This window comes from Chelonia mydas, chromosome 12 (genome assembly GCF_015237465.2).
Source record: "Chelonia mydas isolate rCheMyd1 chromosome 12, rCheMyd1.pri.v2, whole genome shotgun sequence".
NCBI lineage: Eukaryota > Metazoa > Chordata > Testudines > Cheloniidae > Chelonia > Chelonia mydas.
This window is the reverse complement of record NC_051252.2, coordinates 6,001,478-6,020,496: the sequence shown is the minus strand read 5'-3', so window position 1 is coordinate 6,020,496 and position 19,019 is coordinate 6,001,478. Positions and strand designations below refer to the sequence as shown.

The following is a 19,019-nucleotide window of genomic DNA, read 5'->3' as shown; positions in this document are numbered from 1 at the left end:
AAATCTACCCTGTTTTAGCCTCCTACATGCTAAGTGTCCACGTGGACCCTGCTGACGTCAGCTAACAGTTCAGTTGTGCGGTATGCTGCACTGAAACAGTGTACTGGGGAAATTTTAGTGCAGAGTAGCAGGGGTCCACATGGACACTTAGTGCACGGCAGGCTGGTGCAGGGTAGATTTATACCCTAGCTTGACATGAACTACCTATGTAGGCAAATCCTAATCTTACAGGCCAACTGTAGAAGGCAGTAACGTCATAGGGTGGTAGTGTGGCCTAGAAGACCCCACCCTAGACTAGGATTCAGAAGACCTGGTTTGTTTCACTAGCTGTAAAATGTGTTCCTCCTTTGTCAGGGAAAAGTGCTTGGGGATCTATGGGATGACAAGCCTTAATCACTATTAATGGAGCTTGCAGGTGTTCAAAAAGCAGCAGAAAGGTTGTTATTCTCATCCAAGATCCAGCAGTGACTGGGAACTCCTAGTCTTGCTTCCTTCTTTTTCTCCAAGAAATGAATTAGCTGCTAAATTGCTCAAGGAGGGACAGATTCTGCAATGTTTATTCACGCGAAGCCGCACTCACTCCCACAGGCAATCCCACTGAAGCCAATGGAACTACTTCCACAAGTACTGCCAGTCCTGCTCAACATATGGGTGGCAAAATCTGGCACGAAGGACACAATATGTCTGGTCACTACAAGTATGCTACCCCCATCATCAGTCCAACAGGCTGATTAAGAAACACAAATTGTTCCTATCAACAAATCTTCCAGTAAGGAAAGAAATGGGTTTAACCAATATTTGGAACAGTTTCAGATTGAAGGATAATGACAGTAATTTATAACTTCAAAGCACCCATGACAAACACTAAGGCCCCGAGCTTCAAAACTGTGCATGCCTAAGGCTACGTTTTAGTCACGGGTATTTTTAGTAAAAGTCATGGACAGGTCACAGGCAGTAAACAAAAATTCACAGCCCGTGACCAGTCCATGATTTGTACCATACCCCTGACTAAATCTTGGGAGTGCTACGGGTGCTCGTGGGGAGGGTGGCCTGGGGGGCGGGTCACAGGTGCTTGGGGAGGCTGCGTGGGTGGCACCGTAGGTGCTGGGGGACAGCATCCCAGGAGGGGTTGCTGGGGGGGGGGGGCGCAGGTCCTTCGGGTGGCAAAATGGGTGCACGCCGCCGGGGGGGGGGGGGGCAGCCCGGGGAGCACTGCGGCTGCTGTGGGGGCAGCAGCCTGGGGGGTGCTGCGGGGGCGGTACCTGCGGGTGGAGGTAGCGCACAGAGCTAGGAGCTGAGGGACCTGTTGCCGTTTCCAGGGAGCCACTCCAAGGTAAGTGCCACCCAAAGCCCTCACCCCCTCCCGCGCTCCAACCCCCAGTCCTGAGCTCCCTTCCACACCCAAACTCCTCCTGCTGCTGCTGGGAGACAGAAGGGCCTGAGACTGCTCAGCAGCAGCCAGTGCAACTGGCCCAGGAGCTGCCTCAGCTGCTCGGGCAGCCCCAGAGCCAGCCGCACCAGCTGCTGCAGAAGTCATAGAGGTCACGGAATCTGTGACTTCTGTGACCTCCATGACAAGCTTGCAGCCCTTATGCATACCTCTAACAGACATGGGCACTGTCTGCGCACACATTTACCCCTATTCTATGCATTATAATACAGGGTGAAATCCTGGCCTGGAGATTTGGGATTCCAGATCTTGGGAATATAGATTAACACCAAGAGAAATGGGATGCTGCCTGCTTTTCCCTCAGTTTCACTACCATAAGCTCAGGTGATTCAGTTTGCCCCATAACAGCCAGTATTTACTGCTGCAATACTTTACTCTCCTCTTCAGTGGGGGATCACTTCTCATCTATAACCTTTATAGTAAGATGGACTTTCACCTTCTGTTTTCCATGTCCTATCCTCTTGATTCCCCGCTCCCCTTGTTTGTATTCCACTTCCTCTGTCCTTATTTTTGTTTCATATCTTCCCATCATCTTCTTTCCTTTGCCACTTGTTTCCCCACTCTCCTCCACTCTTTGCCCTCTTCTACCTAGCTTAGGTTCTTGAATTTTTATCTTCATTCATCTCATTAATGGGTCTGATCCTCCTCTCAAACCACTGTATACCATTGTAACTCCATATGACTTCAGCAGGATCACTCCCAATTTATACTGATGCTCACGCATTACGGAATTATAATTAATTCCACAATGCATTACGCATTAGACCATTCCCTTTCCTTCAACAAGGCTAATCAATTATAATCTGGTTTGCTGTTCAAGGCTGTTATACATTTTTGAATGCTGCAACCTGCTCAAGACTCACTCTCAGTAGCTCAGTGGCAAATCCCAGTATGGTATCTCTCTTATCATGGAAGGACAAACTATATAAAAGGAGGCCTATGATCTGGCAGCTTATTTCCAACATTTCTTACAATGCATACAGAGACACAACTCTCAGGCCTGGTCTACACTTAACAGTTAGGTTCACATACCTGTGGTGCTCAGGGGTGTGAAAAATTCACATTGCTGAGCGCCATCGCTATGCCAACCTAATCTACAGTGTAGACATGTCTAGGATGATGGAAAAATTCTTCCATTGACCTAGCTACTGCCACTGGGAGAGGTCGATTACCTAAAGCTATGAAAAAGGTAGGGCTGTCAATTAATCGCAGTTAACTCACACAATTAACTCAGAAACATTAATTGCGGTTAAAAAAATTAATTGCAATTAAGCGCAGTTTTAATCGCACTGTTAAACAAAGGAATACCAACTGAAATTTATTAAATATTTTGGATATTTTTCTACATTTTCAAATATATTGATTTCAATTACAACACAGATTACAAAATGTACAGTGCTCACTTTATATTATTTTTATTACAAATATTTGCACTGTAAAAATGATAAACAAAAGAAATAGTTTTTTTCAATTCACCTCATACAAGTACCGTAGTGCAATCTCTTTATCATGAAAGTGCAATTTACAAATGTAGATTGTTTTTTGTTACATAACTGCTCTCAAAAACAAAACAACGTAAAACTTTAGAGCCTACAAGTCCACTCAGTCCTACATCTTGTTCAGCCAATCGCTCCGACAAACAAGTTTGTTTACATTTATGGGAGATAATGCTGCCTGCTTCTTATTTACAATGTCACCTGAAAATGAGAAAAGACGTTTGCATGGTACTTTTGTAGCTGGCATTGCAAGGTATTTACGTGCCAGATATGCGAAACATTCGTATGCCCCTTCATGCTTTGGTCACCATTCCAGAGGACATGCTTCCATGCTGATGATACTAATTAAAAAAAATAATGCGTTAATTAAATTTGTGACTGAACTCCTTGGGGGAGAATTGTACGTCTCCTGCTCTGTGTTTTACCCACATTCTGCCACATATTTCATGTTATAGCAGTCTCGGATGATGACCCAGCATGTTGTTCATTTTAAGAACACTTTCACTGCAGATTTGATAAAACAAAAAGAAATGTGAGATTTCTAAAGATAGCTACAGAACTTGACTCAAGATTTAAGAATTTGAAGTGCCTTCCAAAATCTGATTGGGACGAGACATGGAGTATGTTTTCAGAAGTCTTAAAAGAGCAACACTCCAATGTGGAAACTACAGAACCCGAACCACCTAAAAAGAAAATCAACCTTCTGCAGGTGGCATCTGACTCAAATGATGAAAATGAACATGCATTGGTCTGCACTGCTTTGGATCATTATTGAGTAGAACCCTTCATCCGCATGGATGCATGTCCCCTGGAATGGTGGATGAAGCATGAAGGGACATATGAATCTTTAGTGCATCTGGCATGTAACTATCTTGCAACAACGGCTACAACAGTGCCATGAGAATGCCTGTTCTCACTTTCAGGTGCCATTGTAAACAAGAACCGGGCAGCATTATCTCCTGCAAATGTAAACAAACTTGTTTGTCTGAGCGATTGGCTGAACGAGAAGTAGGACTGAGTGGACTTGTAGGCTCTAGTTTTACATTGTTTTGCACACATTCTACACGTTCTGCATTTGTAAGTTCAACTTTCATGATAAAGAGCTTGCACTACAGTACTTGTATTAAGTGAATTGAAAAATACTATTTCTTTTATTTTTACAGTGAAAATATTTATAATAAAAATAAATATAAAGTGAGCACTGTACACTTTGCATTCTGTGTTGTAAAGGAAATCAATATATTTGAAAATGTGGAAAACACCCAAAAACATTTATATAAATAGTATTCTATTATTAACAGCACGATTAATCGCGATTAATTTTTTAAAATCATGCCATTAACCACAATTAATTTTTTTAATCGCTTGACAGCCCTAAAAAAAACAGGAAAGGTCTACACTACAGCGGCATAGCTGGACCACCACACCTGTGCCACCTGTAGCACCTGCAATGTAGACATGGCCTCAGAGTAGTCCTGTAATAAGCACAAGAGTGTTCTTTGAAATTATGTGATTCCTTTATCTTTGTATTTGCCCTGTACCTCAGTCTCTCTGGGTTGTCTTGTCTCACTTCAGTATCATTCATTTCAGGCTGACGCATCTCGGGATTGATGGAAATATTAATTTTCTTTTTTCTCTTTCCGGACATTTTGATTCCAAACCCTATAAAAAGAGATGACTCCATTTGTACAATCCTCTCTTCTCACAATCGCTGCAAATGTCCATTTTCAGCACAAAGACTTTGTTCCTATGACCCGATTAAACAGGGATATCTTTTTTAGTCCAGTCTTGTAAATTAGACTCTTCATCCAGAACCGTCCTTTAAAAAGGACTCTTGAAATCTGTTATACCACTCCTCTGGAAAATGTGCAAAGATGGAAATAAAATTATTCCAAAGTTTCTCTCTCTCATCACAAATCAAGGACAATATTTAAGACTTCTATCTAAATATACCAACTGTTTTCTGTACAATGGATAAACACTTGGAATCTTACTAGGGAAAAAGACAAAATGTTGACCTTTTCATTTTTATGTGAATCTTTTTTCTGGTGTTGGTTTTTGCCCTTCAGTTGTGCATTGCATTGTTGCAAAGATTTAATGTACCTGATTAATGGGGAAAAGAGACTTTCTAAAACTGGCAAAGTATGGGTGTCATATTTCCATACACATGTGCAGATATTCCTTCTGCTCCTTGGTCTGTGTATGTCCTTTCTACTCAGCTAACAAATCTAGTTCATTTGGATTTTCACAACTTCAGCATACTGGCATTCACAAAACCTGTTGTTACTTTTTATCTACTTATGGTTTTTGTATAACTCCTATGTACCATAGTATCTAAACAATGAGTAAATAATCCAAGTATGTATTCTTAGCCCAACATATTGAACTTTTAAAAAAACTTTTGATGAAATTTTCCTTGAATAAAATAGATAATACAAGATTTAACAAAGTGTTGCAAATTTGGCTGTTTTAACAGATTTGATTTTGATCAAAATACAAGTGTGGAAATTAACAGTCAAAACAATATCAAACAAGCCTGAAACCAGCTTGAGCAGAAGGCTTTATGGAGAACACTGTGATCATAAGAATGTAAAAGTAATGAAAAAAGAGACATTGACTGGTGAGTTAGCCATGAACTGCAAAATCTCTTCCTTTATTCTTTCTCTTTTTGATAGATATGAATTTTTAAAAGGACTACAGATTGGAAATCTTGAAAGATTCAAATGTAGATTTTTAGTTGGCAAGTGCAATGACTGATTTCACCCCTCAAAAGATGATAAAAAAGCAAGTGTTCATGGTTAATAATGACACACACTTTTTATAATTCCAGTTCAGTCTATACATTTCCATTATTATTTTTCCCAGTAAAACAAAGAGTGGCATACAGAATCCCAACCCTCTGCACAAAAAAGGGTCAGCTGGATGATCCATTCCACAGAGCAGACTCAATTTCCCCACTCACTCTTGCAACAAGCCGTGCCAGATTAAACCAGAATCAAAGGTGGAGGTCGGGGGAAGTGTGACAGGCTGGGGCCCATGTTTCAAAAGCTCCCCAGATTTTGCAAATCTAATCCCACAAATATATGAACCTATTTGGGGTCATATATTTTTCATGGATCCAAGCCAAGTTTACTCTAAAACTTTGGCTGTATTCAATTGTAAGAGTGGTACAATCGGAGAGGCTCAAAATCAATGAAAAGTCAATCTCTGATAAATTAAATGGGGGACCAAATATGGACCTAAAACTTAAAGCTCATTTCAAAGAGAGGATGAGAGTCACCAGTCTTTCACACTGAATCTGAGGCTGTCAATTTTTAAACCACTAGGGAGAAATTTTGCAATTCATGGCTAAATCATAAACCAGTATTCATTAAATGTACTGAAAGAAGTCTTATGCACATAGTATTCCCTATATCAGGGGTGGCCAAACTACGGCCTGCGGGCTGGATCCGGCCCTCAGGGCTTTGGATCCGGCCAGCGGGATTGCCCCCCGTGGTGCCACAGGCCCCGCGCTGCTCTCAGAAGCAGCCAGCACCACGTCCCTGCAAGCCTGCCCTGGCCCCGGTGCACACCGCTGCCTCCCCAGAGCCCGAACCCCTCTGGCACCCCGCCCCCCAACTCCCTGTCCTAAGCCCCCTGCCTGCACCTCACACCCCTCCTGCACCCCAACCCCCTGCCCTGAGCTCCCTCCAGCAGTCCACACCCCTCCTGCACCCGAGCCCCCTCCTGCACTCCGCACCCCTCCTGTACCCCAACCCCCTTCCCTGAGCCCCCTCATGCACCCCACACCCCTCCTCTGCCCCAACCCCTTGCCCTGAGCCCGTTCCTGCACCCCACACCCCCTCCCACACTCCAACCCCCAGCCCAGCCCTGCATACAATTTCCCCACCCAGATATGGCCCTCGGCCCAAAAAGTTTGCCCACCCCTGCCCTATATTGTTCTTCTATTCAGGCTTTTTTCAGATTAGTCTGGTTTTGGCTACATTAGTTACCACCCTTCAACTTTAATACTGACCACATTAAAAACAAAACAGAATTTTCAGGAATGTTGATGAGAATTAGGCCTCTGACTCCTACTGAAAGCTGCTTCGTGTTTTTCAAAATCCCACCCTATACCTTTGATCCATTCCAGGTCCATTTGTCAGTATGTCTTTGGTTGAAGGGAAACGGAGTGAGTTTCAAAAATATCATTCTGCTTAAGTCATCAAAAACTGTGGGAACAACCCAAATTGCCATTTCCCATGGGTGTGCCGATGTTCTTGTTTCTTTCAAACCTACTCAAAGCTTTGTATGAGCAGAGATTGATAAACATAGCTATAAACCCTGATACAAGGAAAATAAAATCTTTACCAATTATATAAAAGGTCTGTTATTTTATAGATTACTGTGTTTAGGAATAGTAGAGGGATTTTGATGTTGTTTTATTTCTCAACATGCACAATTAAAGGCAGGGTAAACAAAGTATAATCAAGCAAAGAGAAAAAAATGAATTCCCAAACAAAATTTAAAACATTTTAAAATTTCTAAACAAGACAAGGACAAAAGAAGTCAAATTCTGCTTTCGGTTATACCAGTGTAACTCTGGTAAAACCAGTGCAGTTACTCTGGAGTTATACTTTTTTACCCAAGATCAAAATCTGGCCCAAAGAGTGTGATTTTAACCTAGAAGCATTATCTCTGGTGTATTGCATTACAGCACTAAAGTGAATGTGGCATTTGAATTCAAATCCAATATTCTGCCGCTGCATGAAAACAATTTAATAATTAAATCATTGGCATTCAGAGATCATTAAGATCTATTTAAACCTACTTAGCACAGATATTAATTTGCCTGGATTTTCACTATGTCCCTTATCAAGCAGGATAACCCATATTCCCACTTCAAAGAATCTCACTGTGGTCATATTCCCACTTCATACTCACTGTGGTCTTCAGGCAGTTTGTGGCTAGGGCCAGATTCACCCCTTGGGCATAATGGGGTGCAATCTGCAGCTCCCCTGTGCCTGTCAGAGTGGCTGCACTGAAGAAGAGATTCAAACCTCAAATACAGGCAGTTGTGATAGCACAGGTGCTCTCCCCTAGGGTTCTGATAGGGAAGGAAAGAGAGGCAAGGATGGTTTGGACCACTGTGCCCCTTCTCCAGGCTGACTTCCTGCTGTCAGCGACCCACTACTTGGGTTGCACCAGTGTGCACTTGTCCCAGTGCCTCTGGTTAGATCCAGTCAGCAAAGGCTTAGCTGAAAAGATGAGCCTAGCACAACGTGCTGAAGGCTAACAAATTCATGATCTGACACCTGCCAGAATGAGAAAGTTCCACAAACAGGGACCTTCCAACCAAGAACTGCCTGCATCAAGATCATACATCTTAGACAGTCAGCAAAAACACTCAGGCTGATTTTAGCCATCACAAAGGAGACGGCCATACTCTAAACCAGACAAATGCCAAATCACATAGGCCTAGATCCTCAAAGGTATTTAGGCGCCGCACTCCCATGGAAGTGAAATGTCTCCATACCTTTGAGATTCTAGGCCAGAGGGCTTTATGTTAAACTAAAAATAACTTGCGTCAGGGAAGCCAGTACAGTTTATGGGATGGAGGTATGTTCTTGTGCCAACCAGCTCCACTGAACAGGCCTGATTAGACAGAGCAGCCTAAATCTTCTGAATCATATGTTTTTAGTTTTTATTTAAATTCCCTAGGGATGAAAATCTGGCCCCTTTAAAGTCAATGAGAATTTTGGCAGAATTTCTCCCTAGATTTTAAAAATCTAAACAAACTGTAACTTTGGGGCAAGGACTGTCTTCCTACATCTCTGTACACCAGGATGAACTCTTCGGTGCAACATGTAATTCTTGGGTCCCTTCTTCACAACTTTGTAGCGGAGCGAGAGGTTCCCAAGAGGCCAGGCTTTTATGTGACTGTCCTGACTTCACGGGGGTGGTCCCGTGTGCAGGGCTATTGGCGGTTAGACTGAACACGATCTCCCGCCAGGGCAATGTTATTACGTCACTGCCAGGGGGTGGCGTTGTCTCATGAGGGCATTTCATGACATCACGACTCAACCTGTCACGGATCAAGGCTGGATTCAACCCGAATGCAAACTGCCTGTCTGCACCGGGCGGGGGGGGCAGGGGGAAGGGATGGGGGCACTGGGAGGAGCCAGGGGTCTGGTATCCCCAGACGGTGGCTGGTGTCCCCAGGGCCAGGCTGGGGGCATGGGAGGAGCAGAGCTGGTGATCAGGGGGTGGGGAGCAGGGGGCCCCTGTGGTTTAGGATTAAAGTTGTTACACGTGGTGTCTTTGCAGCACATCGCTGAGTACCGGGGGGGGGCCCCCCCCAGGCACATCGCTGAGTACCGGGGGGGGGCCCCCCAGGCACATCGCTGAGTACCGGGGGGGGGGCCCCCCCCAGGCACATCGCTGAGTACCGGGGGGGGGCCCCCCCCAGGCACATCGCTGAGTACCGGGGGGGGGCCCCCCCCAGGCACATCGCTGAGTACCGGGGGGGGGGGCCCCCCCCAGGCACATCGCTGAGTACCGGGGGGGGCCCCCCCCAGGCACATCGCTGAGTACCGGGGGGGGCCCCCCAGGAACATCGCTGAGTACCGGGGGGGGCCCCCGTCCGAGGTGCGCTCCCCCCTCCGAGCCCCCTCCTGACAGCAGAGGGGCCTCACCCTCACATGCTCCGCCTCCCGTTGGCCCCCGGCCCCGCGCTTCGACGCCGCGGCGCTGTCGGTTACCGGCCGGCCCCGCGCGAGTCATGAGGCAGCGCGCGCCCCCGCCCGCTCGCGCCGCCCGCAACGATCCACCGGGCAGGGCGGGGGGGTGCCGCGCTCGCGGGGGAGGAGACCCCCCACACACACATCAGGCGGGGTTGGTGAGCAGCGCTTCCCCCCACGCCGGGCGGGGCCGGGGCGCAACACCGTTGGCCTCGCAACTCCCAGCTGCCCAGGCACCCATCGAGGCGATCGGCCGCGTGCGACGGGCGGCACGTGCGCACGCGCACACCCGCTCCCCTCGATTGCTCTCGCCTGGCGCTGCTGCGGGGCTTCCGGGGTGGGGAGAAAGGGACGCATGCGCGTTGTCCGTTCCCCTGGCCCAGCGGCTGCTTCTGCCTGGCCGCGGCTGAGCGGGAGCCGCGGGGTCGGAGCGCGCCGCCGCCCCGCCATGTCCGAGGCCTATTTCCCAGTGGGGCCCGGGCTGGGGCCCGAGGAGAATTTCCTGTCGCTGGAAGACATCCTGATGTCCCAGGAGAAGCTACCGGGCCGCGTGGAGGCTGCCCTGCCCCGCCTGGCCGCCGTGCTGGGCAAGGGCGCGGGGGCCGGCCAGAGCGACGGCATCCCGGAGGTAACCCGCCGCCGGAGACTACAGCTCCCGGCAGCCCCCGGGCCCGGCCACGTGACAAGCCGGCGGGCGGGCCGGGAGCTGTGCTCTGTGTCTGCCCGCGGGGCCAGGGCGTGAGCCTGGAGCGGGGCATGCTGGGAAATGCAGTCTCCAGCCCCAGAGTGGTGGGGTGCGGGGTTGCTCGCCTGCTTCGGTGCCGTTACCGCCGCGTGGAGCTCTCTGCGTGGAGCGGTTTTTAAGGCCCGGCTTGAGAAAGCCCTGGCTGGGGTGATTGAGTTGGGGATGGGCCCTGCTTTGAGCGGGGGGGGGGGGATTAGGCACCTCCTGAGCTCCCTCCCAACCCTGATCTTCTATGATTTCACCCTCTGTCATGTGTAGCTTTGGCCTGGGTGCAATACATCCCGGTAGGCTCTATGCATTTTTGCATTAAAGATTGCGGGGGGGGGGGGCTGCAAACTGCTCTGGGTGGGCACATTTTACCCCCACCCCAGATTCTAATCTGAGATCGATGGGATATTTAGTGAAATTAAAGGGTAATATCTCTTCAAACCAATATCAGAAAATACTTACTGTAGCATGCCCTCAGCCTGTAGAGTGCATTCACTAAAGCAATGACTGTGGCTGGGGTATTTTTTTAAGGGCCTGAAAGTGTTATGCCCATTAAATATTGTAGTGAGGTGAGAATTTTTGGTAGAGAATGTAGTTACTGTTGGTTAGCTGTTTAGTTTAAATTCTAGTTATTGTCTGGGGACCATGCCCTGCAAATAAATTCTGTGTGTAAAATTACTTCCCGGAGGAATCCTATGGGGGGAGATCACATAAGCAAAGTTGCACATATATGAAAGTGTCTGCAGGATCAGGGGGACTCTGCTTGTAACTTTCCTTACACTGCAATATTGTTTTTTATTTATATATACATCTTACACATGCAGCTGTCTTTCTGTGCCTCATACTTTGGCACCCGTTCTCACAAAAATTTCATGCCTACGGATATTGCCAGTGACAACCAAAAGTCTATGATTTACATTAGTTTCTACTATTGTAGACTGAAATAAAATCACTCTCTTGTGGATCTTCAGTATTCATCCGAGTCTCATGTTTATTTGTTATCATGATCAGAGTTCATTTATCTATATTTTTGCGGGGTGGGGGGTTTTCTGTTGTTTGCATGCAGGGTTCAAAGGTGGAAATACCATTGTGGCTAGCAAAAGGGTTGTATGACAACAAACGGAGGATACTTTCAGTGGAACTGCCCAAGATTTACAAGGAAGGCTGGCGGACAGTGTTCAGTGCTGATGCCAATGTTGTTGACCTGCATAAAATGGGGCCATTCTACTATGGCTTTGGCTCCCAGCTCCAGAATTTTGACAATCCAGAGAATCCAGAGATAGCTCAGACTATACTGCAGGCAAGTATTTGAACCAAGTCTAGTTCCTTTGTTAGCTTTGGTTTCCTTTTTCTTTGCTGCTGCCTCCTCCATATTTCCTGCAACTTTGCTGTAAACAACATGTAAAAACATGATTCTAGCTTGAGTAAGGACTGCAAGATCGGGCCCTCTGACCTCAGATGTGCATATTCAGATCCCAGAAAATTCATTAAGATTCACATGTATGCATCCAGGAGCCGAATTTGGTCCTGTGAGTTTTGTACAAGGAACATGATGACTTCTAGAAGAGGAACCACTTTGATGCATCACTTCTTAGTAACAGAAAATGCAAAGTATCTGTCAGAGATTGTACCTCTGGGGCATCCCGTTGGGGTGACAGTGGGCACCTCTATGGTCCCAGATATCTTCTCTGGCTGTACGTGTTGCGATTTTGCTGGTTCAGAGTGCAGGGTTTAGTCCTCTGGTTGTATATCTGAGGGACGCTGCTCCCCCTCCCCCCCCCCCCCCCCCACTCACTTCTTGGTATAACAGCATCCAAAACAAAAAAGGCAAACAAAATAATCCTGCAGTACAGGCTCACCCCATTGTTCTCTGCAAGGCAAAAGTTAAATAGTCTCTGTGAAGAGGGTGGAGGGAGTCTAGGGTCTTAACTGGCTGCGTGTCTGAGGGACTCAAGCTGAGTGCCTGAGACTGTAATAGAAAGAAAATAAAATAAAGATGGTCCCTTTACCGGTCAAGTCGGCAGAGGTTCATAAGCAGCCCCTGAACTGTGAGCCTGGGGAGCTCCGCTTTCCTCTGAGTGCCACATTGCTCTGAGCAGGGATACTCCCCTGTAAGGACCTACTCATCTCCAGGCTTGACAGCTTCGGGTGTGCTGGGCTGGATGCTGATTGTGCCTAGAAGAGCTCTTTAACCCCTTCCTGACTGGAGTGAGGATCTGCCCCACCACAGTGTCCCTCCTCCTTGTTAATGAGTTGTGTTTTATATATCATGGCATAAATAAACTAACGTTCAAAGAAATGTGTGACTAAAGTAGAGAGACCTCACTGAGAGCTTGAAAGTCTTTATTTGGTGCTTGTAGAGCACCCAAATACCAAAGTTTTAGATGCCAAATAAATGTGTATACTAGAAATAATAAATAAAACCCAGTCATATTTTGTGACTGGTGCTTCTAAAAGCATAGTTTCCCAAGGAATCTTAAACCCAATTTCCAAAGATTATCAAGAGTTTAACCCTTTGCCTTTCTTTGTACCTTATTATATATATGTGTTTACCCGTAGTGGTAGGGAAAAAAAATCTTTTAAATGATCCCTTCTTTGTTTAGCTTTTTAAGTGTATTGTTTATGTATTGTATGTTTTTGAGTTGTATTGAATGTGAAAGTGTTTGAGCAGCATCCCAAGTGCTTTGGGGGCAGAGGGAGGTTTGTGTTTGGTAAATGCAATCAGGAGTAGTAGTAATGCCTTTAAAAAGGGGAGTCTCATTTGGCTCAGTTTTGAGAAGAAAAACATTAAGCAGCATTCGCAAAAAGAAAAGGAGGACTTGTGGCACCTTAGAGACTAACCAATTTGTTTGAGCATAAGCTTTCGTGAGCTACAGCTCACTTCATCGGAAGTGAGCTGTAGCTCACGAAAGCTTATGCTCAAATAAATTGGTTAGTCTCTAAGGTGCCACAAGTACTCCTTTTCTTTTTGCGAATACAGACTAACACGGCTGTTACTCTGAAACCTGTCATTAAGCAGCATTGTAACAAATGCATGGCTACAGATTAATTGCCTGCAGCCGAGCAAGGCCCCGTGCTCCAAAACCAGTGACTTCTCCCACTTGAATGGAGGTGGAATTATAGTTGTATTATGTTTCAGTAGCCCCGCTCGGTCAGCAACTAGAAGGCAACAATCACACTTGACCAATCTAATTCCACCCAGTGATACACACATTTTCCAGCCAGGATTTTGTATACTCCATCCACCCCAGTTAGGTAAAGCTTATCCTTGAGTACATCGAGTTCACTACCAACAGTCAGGTGCTAGCCCAGAACAAATCCTTGACTGCATAGATACAGACAGCATAGGGACTAGAACCCTGAATCTTTCAGCTCCTAAGCAAAAGCCTCTAGCACCTGAGTTCAAGAAGAATCTCCCTTAGCCTTTGGTAATTCTGCTTTTCTCCCTTAGACATTTATTGGCCGTTTCCGTCGCATCATGGACTCCTCCCAGAATGCCTACAACGAGGACACCTCTGCACTGGTTGCACGGCTGGATGAACTGGAACGAGCGTTGTTTCGAGCTGGTCAGAAAGGGCTGAATGACTTTCAGTGCTGGGAGAAGGGGCAGGCTTCTCAGATCACAGCTTCCAGCCTGGTGCAAAATTACAGGAAGAGAAAATTCACGGATATGGATGGTTGACGGCATGAAGGCCACAAAACTGCTACAGGGGATACTGAGGTACTCTGTGTCAGAGAGAAGAGAGACCAGCCAATCTTGGAAAGGGACAGACTCTCCTCCCAGTTTAACTGAAGTTCTTCTGCGCAGCATCTTCAGATTAGAACAAAGAACATTTTAGACTAAAGGATGAGTATAACAAGAATACATCACAAAATTGTTTTACAGCACACACATCCTTCTCCCATGGATTTATGGTAATAGTTTTGGGCTTCATAGCTGAGTGGATATAAAAGGCTTTTCTGAAAGAGGATCATTTAATATTTACTGTATTTATCATCTAAGTAGATCTGGAATTGTAGTTTCAACTCTTTCACCCCCACCTCAAATCCCACCTTCCCCACGCATACCCCAGTGTGTTGACATGAACAGCTGTTTCCAGCTTCATGATTCCACAGGACATCCCCGTAACATGAAGGGAAGAGTGGTATAGACTGCATTGTGTTATCCCCTTCTCTCGTGCTACGTCTTAATGCACCAGTACAAATGTCTTTGTTAGGGGTAAGCATCTGCTTTTAGCTGATTCTTTTGCTGCTTTAGTTTCGTATGTGATTTTAATGCTTGTCATTGTACAGTAGAGACTGCCTTCTGTTTGTCCACACAGCAGTTGAAGTGTTGCTGCAAACTTTATGCACCCTGCCTCCACCTCCCACCGCCACTACTATGCCTCACACCTGCAAAGCCCACCTCTGGGCAGCAGGTGGGAATGCATGGTGGTTTTTGTGATATGGACACCAGTTCACGGAAGAAGTTATCCTGATTTCTAGTTTTGGCTAATGGTGAAGGGGCAGAGCTAATGAGTTGTTTGTTTCCTTCTGATCTATTGTTATTTCCTCTCTGGAAATGCCATTCTTACCATTGGGAGCGAATGGAATTAGAACTCGTTAAACAGCACAAGGGTTGCTCTATGGAGATGTCCTCAAAATGTAGCTTTGCTTGTGAGTCACGTTGGAGGGCAGAACACCCAGAAACACATGGTTCCCTCTCTAGAAAGCTACTCCTGGGACCATTGGAATTGGTATTCTTGGGACAAGTCATTAGAAACTATCTGGGAGTTTCTTAGCCTTCCTTAGGAGGAAGCCCTTTAAAAAGTAACTAATGAGGGGCCTTATCGTGAGAGGTGCTGAGCATTCACAGTGACTGTTGACTTGATTAGTAGCTGTGGATGTTAATCAGACTTTCAGCGTCTCTTGGGATCAGGCCCATGGAGAGCAAAATTTTGTGTGGGCCACTTGTTCTTGGATGTTTAATGTAATTGTTGGCTAAGGGATCCCCCACAATGGGCGAGTGGCCGTTCTTTGGGCCTCAGGAGTGAAATCTCTGCCTCTGCAGTCGGTCAGAAGGGATACTGAGTGCTGGATACGGCAGCGTCTTCCACTTGCCACGGTCTCTGAAGTGCACAGGGCAACCTGTCCCACTGCAGGAGACTAAGTAGCAGCTAGTGGAATATGAAGAGGGAGTTCAAGCATGCACATTATTAAATGCCACTGTGCTAACCAACAGCATGCTGTGAAAATGATGCATTTTTTATAAGAAACTAATTTTAGCCTGGAGTTTGTATATTTTCTATTTGGGGATTTCTGTGCTGAATAAATGAGTTTCACATGGAATAAGTTCTTCACACAGTGTGTGTCTCTGTAATTGCCCTGCTGCTGAGAATCAGTCCTAGCCAGGAGACGAATGCTAACCCTGTGGCTAAGGTTTCTGAGGAGCCAAAGTCTTGCTGCAAGAACCCACCGTGTTCTTGACACAGCTCCCAAACACAGGAGTATTACATTTATACACTTCCGCTGGCGTAGCGACCTCTTCCATTTGACTCCTAGCTCCACTGAGACAATCCTAGCAGTTGCCACGAGTCAGATTAGAGACACTGCTAGGTTGATAGAAGGCTCCAACCTTTAATTCTGTTTTTTAAAAAAAAAATTATAAAACCCAAGTGACAGAAATGTGTCAGTATTTATGCTTAGATTTTGGATTTTTTTTTTATTTTTTTTTTTAATTCTGCGGAAACTATTTGATGTTTTGGATGTAACCATTATCTTGCAGCATGTGCAGCCCAAACATTGAAGCATTGTGGTGATAGTCAAGAACTAGAAAGTGAAATTGACTGATGATTATAATACTGTACAGCATTCACTGTATATAGTGCTTATGTTCAAACACTTTCCAAATATTAACTAATGAATTCTCACGATCCCACTGTGAGGAAGGGAAGTATTATCCTCAGTTCCCAGAGGGGTAAACTGAGGCACAGATGTATGAGACACACCAAAGGTCAAACAGCAACAAGATGGCAGAGCCAGAAATGGAATCTCTGTCCTGACTCCTATTCAATGCTCTAACCCCTAGAATGCGGGCACTCCCAAATAAGAGCAAAATGGGCGCAATCTGTTTTCATTGGTTTCTGTTTTCACTTCACTCAACTTGGACAATCAGCATATGTAATTAAAAGTAATTTAGGTTTTAAAAACCCAGTTTTAAAGGGGGCAGCATTGACTTGAAATCTAGTCTGTTTGCCAAACAACACGCGCTCCCTAAATTCTTTTACCAATTTTCGTGGCATGTTTTTAAAAAAAAAAATGTTTCTCTCAAGCAGCAAAGACATTGAAATGACTCTGCACAAAATGCTGTCAAATGCACAAAGTGAACAAATTAAAAAATAGAGGGTTTTTTTTCTCTAACCGCTTTCAGTAATCTTAGGTATACTTGTGACAGTAGTCGGTACAAAATGTTCACATAGATGTGGTGGGGTTTTTTGTTTTTGGTTTTTTCCCCATAGAGAAATGTTCCTTTGATACTTTCAGGTGTTGTTAGTAAACACGATAGGACTTTTTAAAAGAAAACATGATATTTAAACTGACAGTGTCCTCTGAAATTGCAGCCAGCAGTTTGCAGATTTTATGTGCTATTGATTTTCTTGTTATCTTGTATGCCTTATTCTATCCAGAAATACTTCATGGCTGTTCCAGAGACCAGATGCCATTGAGAAGCCTGGTAAGGTATCTGGCTAAGCCTACTGTGTAATTCTGATAAACACAAACTGTACTTCGTAATCACACAGCAGTGAACTGAAGTGAGAAGAGTTTGGATTTGCATACTTGTAAAACAGAAACAATCCCTGGCATTTAACTAACAAAGTTAAGGAGCACGTATTTAACAAACCAGCAGAGTGGAAGGTCTCTCTAGAATACCGGCAGCAAATCCCTGTCAGAAGTAATGAGTTGGAAAACTCCACGTTTGCACTTAGATTCTCTTTAAACTTTTTATTTATTGCTTCTCAGGTACTTTTCCTTACAGCAGAGGCAGCCACTGAGGCATGATGCCCAATTAAATATAAATAGCTTTTCAACCAACATGCAAAACCACCCCATCCCAGTTCTTTCCTCCTTTTTTACTTCTGTTGCAGCTTCTTCGCCAGCATCTTTGTGCTCTAATCAATGTCTGTCTGTCCTCTGGGCTAGGGTTATTTTTTGTTGGCAGAGAGAAGGTATTGAAAACCCCTGCCAGACTAGAAGTAGTAGGTGTAGTCATTCTGATTTCAGTATTGGACATCAGTCTCCATAACAGAGAGGTCAAGCTAGATCAAGAAATAGCAACCAGGAAAAGATAAAGCAGAAAGTGGCCCAGACCTTTTAGCACATTCCTTGGCCTGAAGGCATCTATTTAACAGGAAGACATTTTAGGGTGGGATTTTTGAAAGCACCAAAGTGAGTTTGGAGCACAAATCCTATTGCAAATCAATGAGGCTTGTGCTCGTAGGTCATTTGAAAATCCCACCACTGTCCTGGCAAGGTTCTGAGCCGACGCCTACAGGTTAGCCAGTGGCTGAGCCCTACGGCATCAATTTGAGGAGTGAGGTGTGACCCAGGGACTTCTTGATGCCAACCAGCAGAGAGCACAAAGGATGTATAGGGTTGCACAGGGATCCCCTGGGTCAGATATAGGCATATTAGTTCACCAAAGGGTGACATGTAAAGTCTCTACTGAGAGGCAATAGCCGACAGGTCTCCATAATCATTTCAAAATGTTTGCACGGATAATATTTAAGGAGTTACTTATACTGGAAATTGTGTTCTTAACATCTTAAAGTTAAGGCAGGGAACCAGGAGATGACATGCCGTGGACAGGTTCTTTTTAGGCAGGGAGTCTCGCCGGACAGTTGTCTGGTTATTGTGTGCTTCACAATGGATGCTGATTTACAGACTAAGTCAAATGCTGATTGAGATTGTGAAATCTACAAGAAAAAACAGCCAGCAGGGGGGCATCTGGTTTATGAATAAGGACAGTCAATAATTCTGATGTATCTGTGGGTGCAAACCAACACCCTAGATCTTTTACCAAAGAGGCAAGCTAATGGTGTGACTAGTCTCATGAATGGAAGATCACAGCCAAACCTGGCTATAAAACAGTGCAAGGACTTTGGGTGAGCATTGCTCTCTAAGACATGGAAGTGTCTAGGTTCCAGAACATGTTATGATTTTATTTTATATGTAACCATATGTTTTTAGTACTTCTGCTTGCTATCATGTGAATTTCTACACTTTGTTCAATAAACTTTTGTTTTTACTGTAAGTGTTGTGTGTCAAGCAGAGTAGTGATCTGAAGTGGAACTGTTGAGTTGGCATGTACTGCTTCTTTGGAAGCAACAAATCTGTGAATACTGCAAATGGCCGGTGGATCGTTGGCTGGAAACTCTAGGGAGACTCTCAGGGTTGGAGTGTTCCTGCCGCTAACCTGTAGAGAGGTAGCCGGGCTGGCATAGGCCTAGAGGGGATGGTTTGTGTTGCCCATGGCCAGTGGAGTTGGGGAACTGACCCATGGTAGGCACAGATGAAGCTCCCTCATGGTAAGGGCGGATGGTAGCCTCACAACTGTGGGTACCTGCAGGAAGCACCTTCCTTTG

At 45.4% G+C, this 19,019-nt stretch overlaps 2 protein-coding genes across 13 annotated transcripts in view; one reads left to right on the top strand and one right to left on the bottom strand.

Moving 5' to 3' along the window:
- Window positions 1–9,773, bottom strand: part of LOC102930647 (diacylglycerol O-acyltransferase 1) — a 37,406-nt gene extending 27,633 nt beyond the window's left edge. For 7 of the 12 annotated variants that reach the window (XR_005222166.2, XM_037877318.2, XM_037877320.2 and 4 more), the window contains exons 1-2: window positions 9,621–9,752; window positions 4,488–4,608 (exon numbers count right to left, since the gene is read on the bottom strand). Coding sequence is in view for 11 of the 12 variants with exons in the window: in XM_037877318.2 (XP_037733246.1) it covers window positions 4,488–4,608; window positions 9,621–9,708 (209 nt within the window). In the remaining variant the exon portion in view is untranslated. The other 5 variants (XM_037877321.2, XM_043526083.1, XM_007063267.4 and 2 more) reach the window with 4 other exon arrangements.
- Window positions 9,774–10,020: 247 nt separating this feature from the next.
- On the top strand, window positions 10,021–18,688 carry GINS3 (GINS complex subunit 3). Its single transcript, XM_037877325.2, has 3 exons — window positions 10,021–10,293; window positions 11,465–11,698; window positions 13,850–18,688. The coding sequence occupies exons 1-3, from the start codon at window positions 10,021–10,023 to the stop codon at window positions 14,078–14,080; spliced, it is 738 nt and encodes a 245-aa protein (XP_037733253.1). The 3' UTR covers window positions 14,081–18,688.
- Window positions 18,689–19,019: the final 331 nt, after the last annotated feature.

Bases quoted from the DNA above. Each gene is read 5' to 3' on its own strand.
- GINS3 (XM_037877325.2), top strand. From the start codon at position 10,021: ATGCGCGTTGTCCGTTCCCCTGGCCCAGCGGCTGCTTCTGCCTGGCCG. The intron at 10,294-11,464 runs GTAACCCGCCGC...GTTTGCATGCAG, and splicing joins AGAGCGACGGCATCCCGGAG to GGTTCAAAGGTGGAAATACC. The intron at 11,699-13,849 runs GCAAGTATTTGA...TTTCTCCCTTAG, and splicing joins TAGCTCAGACTATACTGCAG to ACATTTATTGGCCGTTTCCG.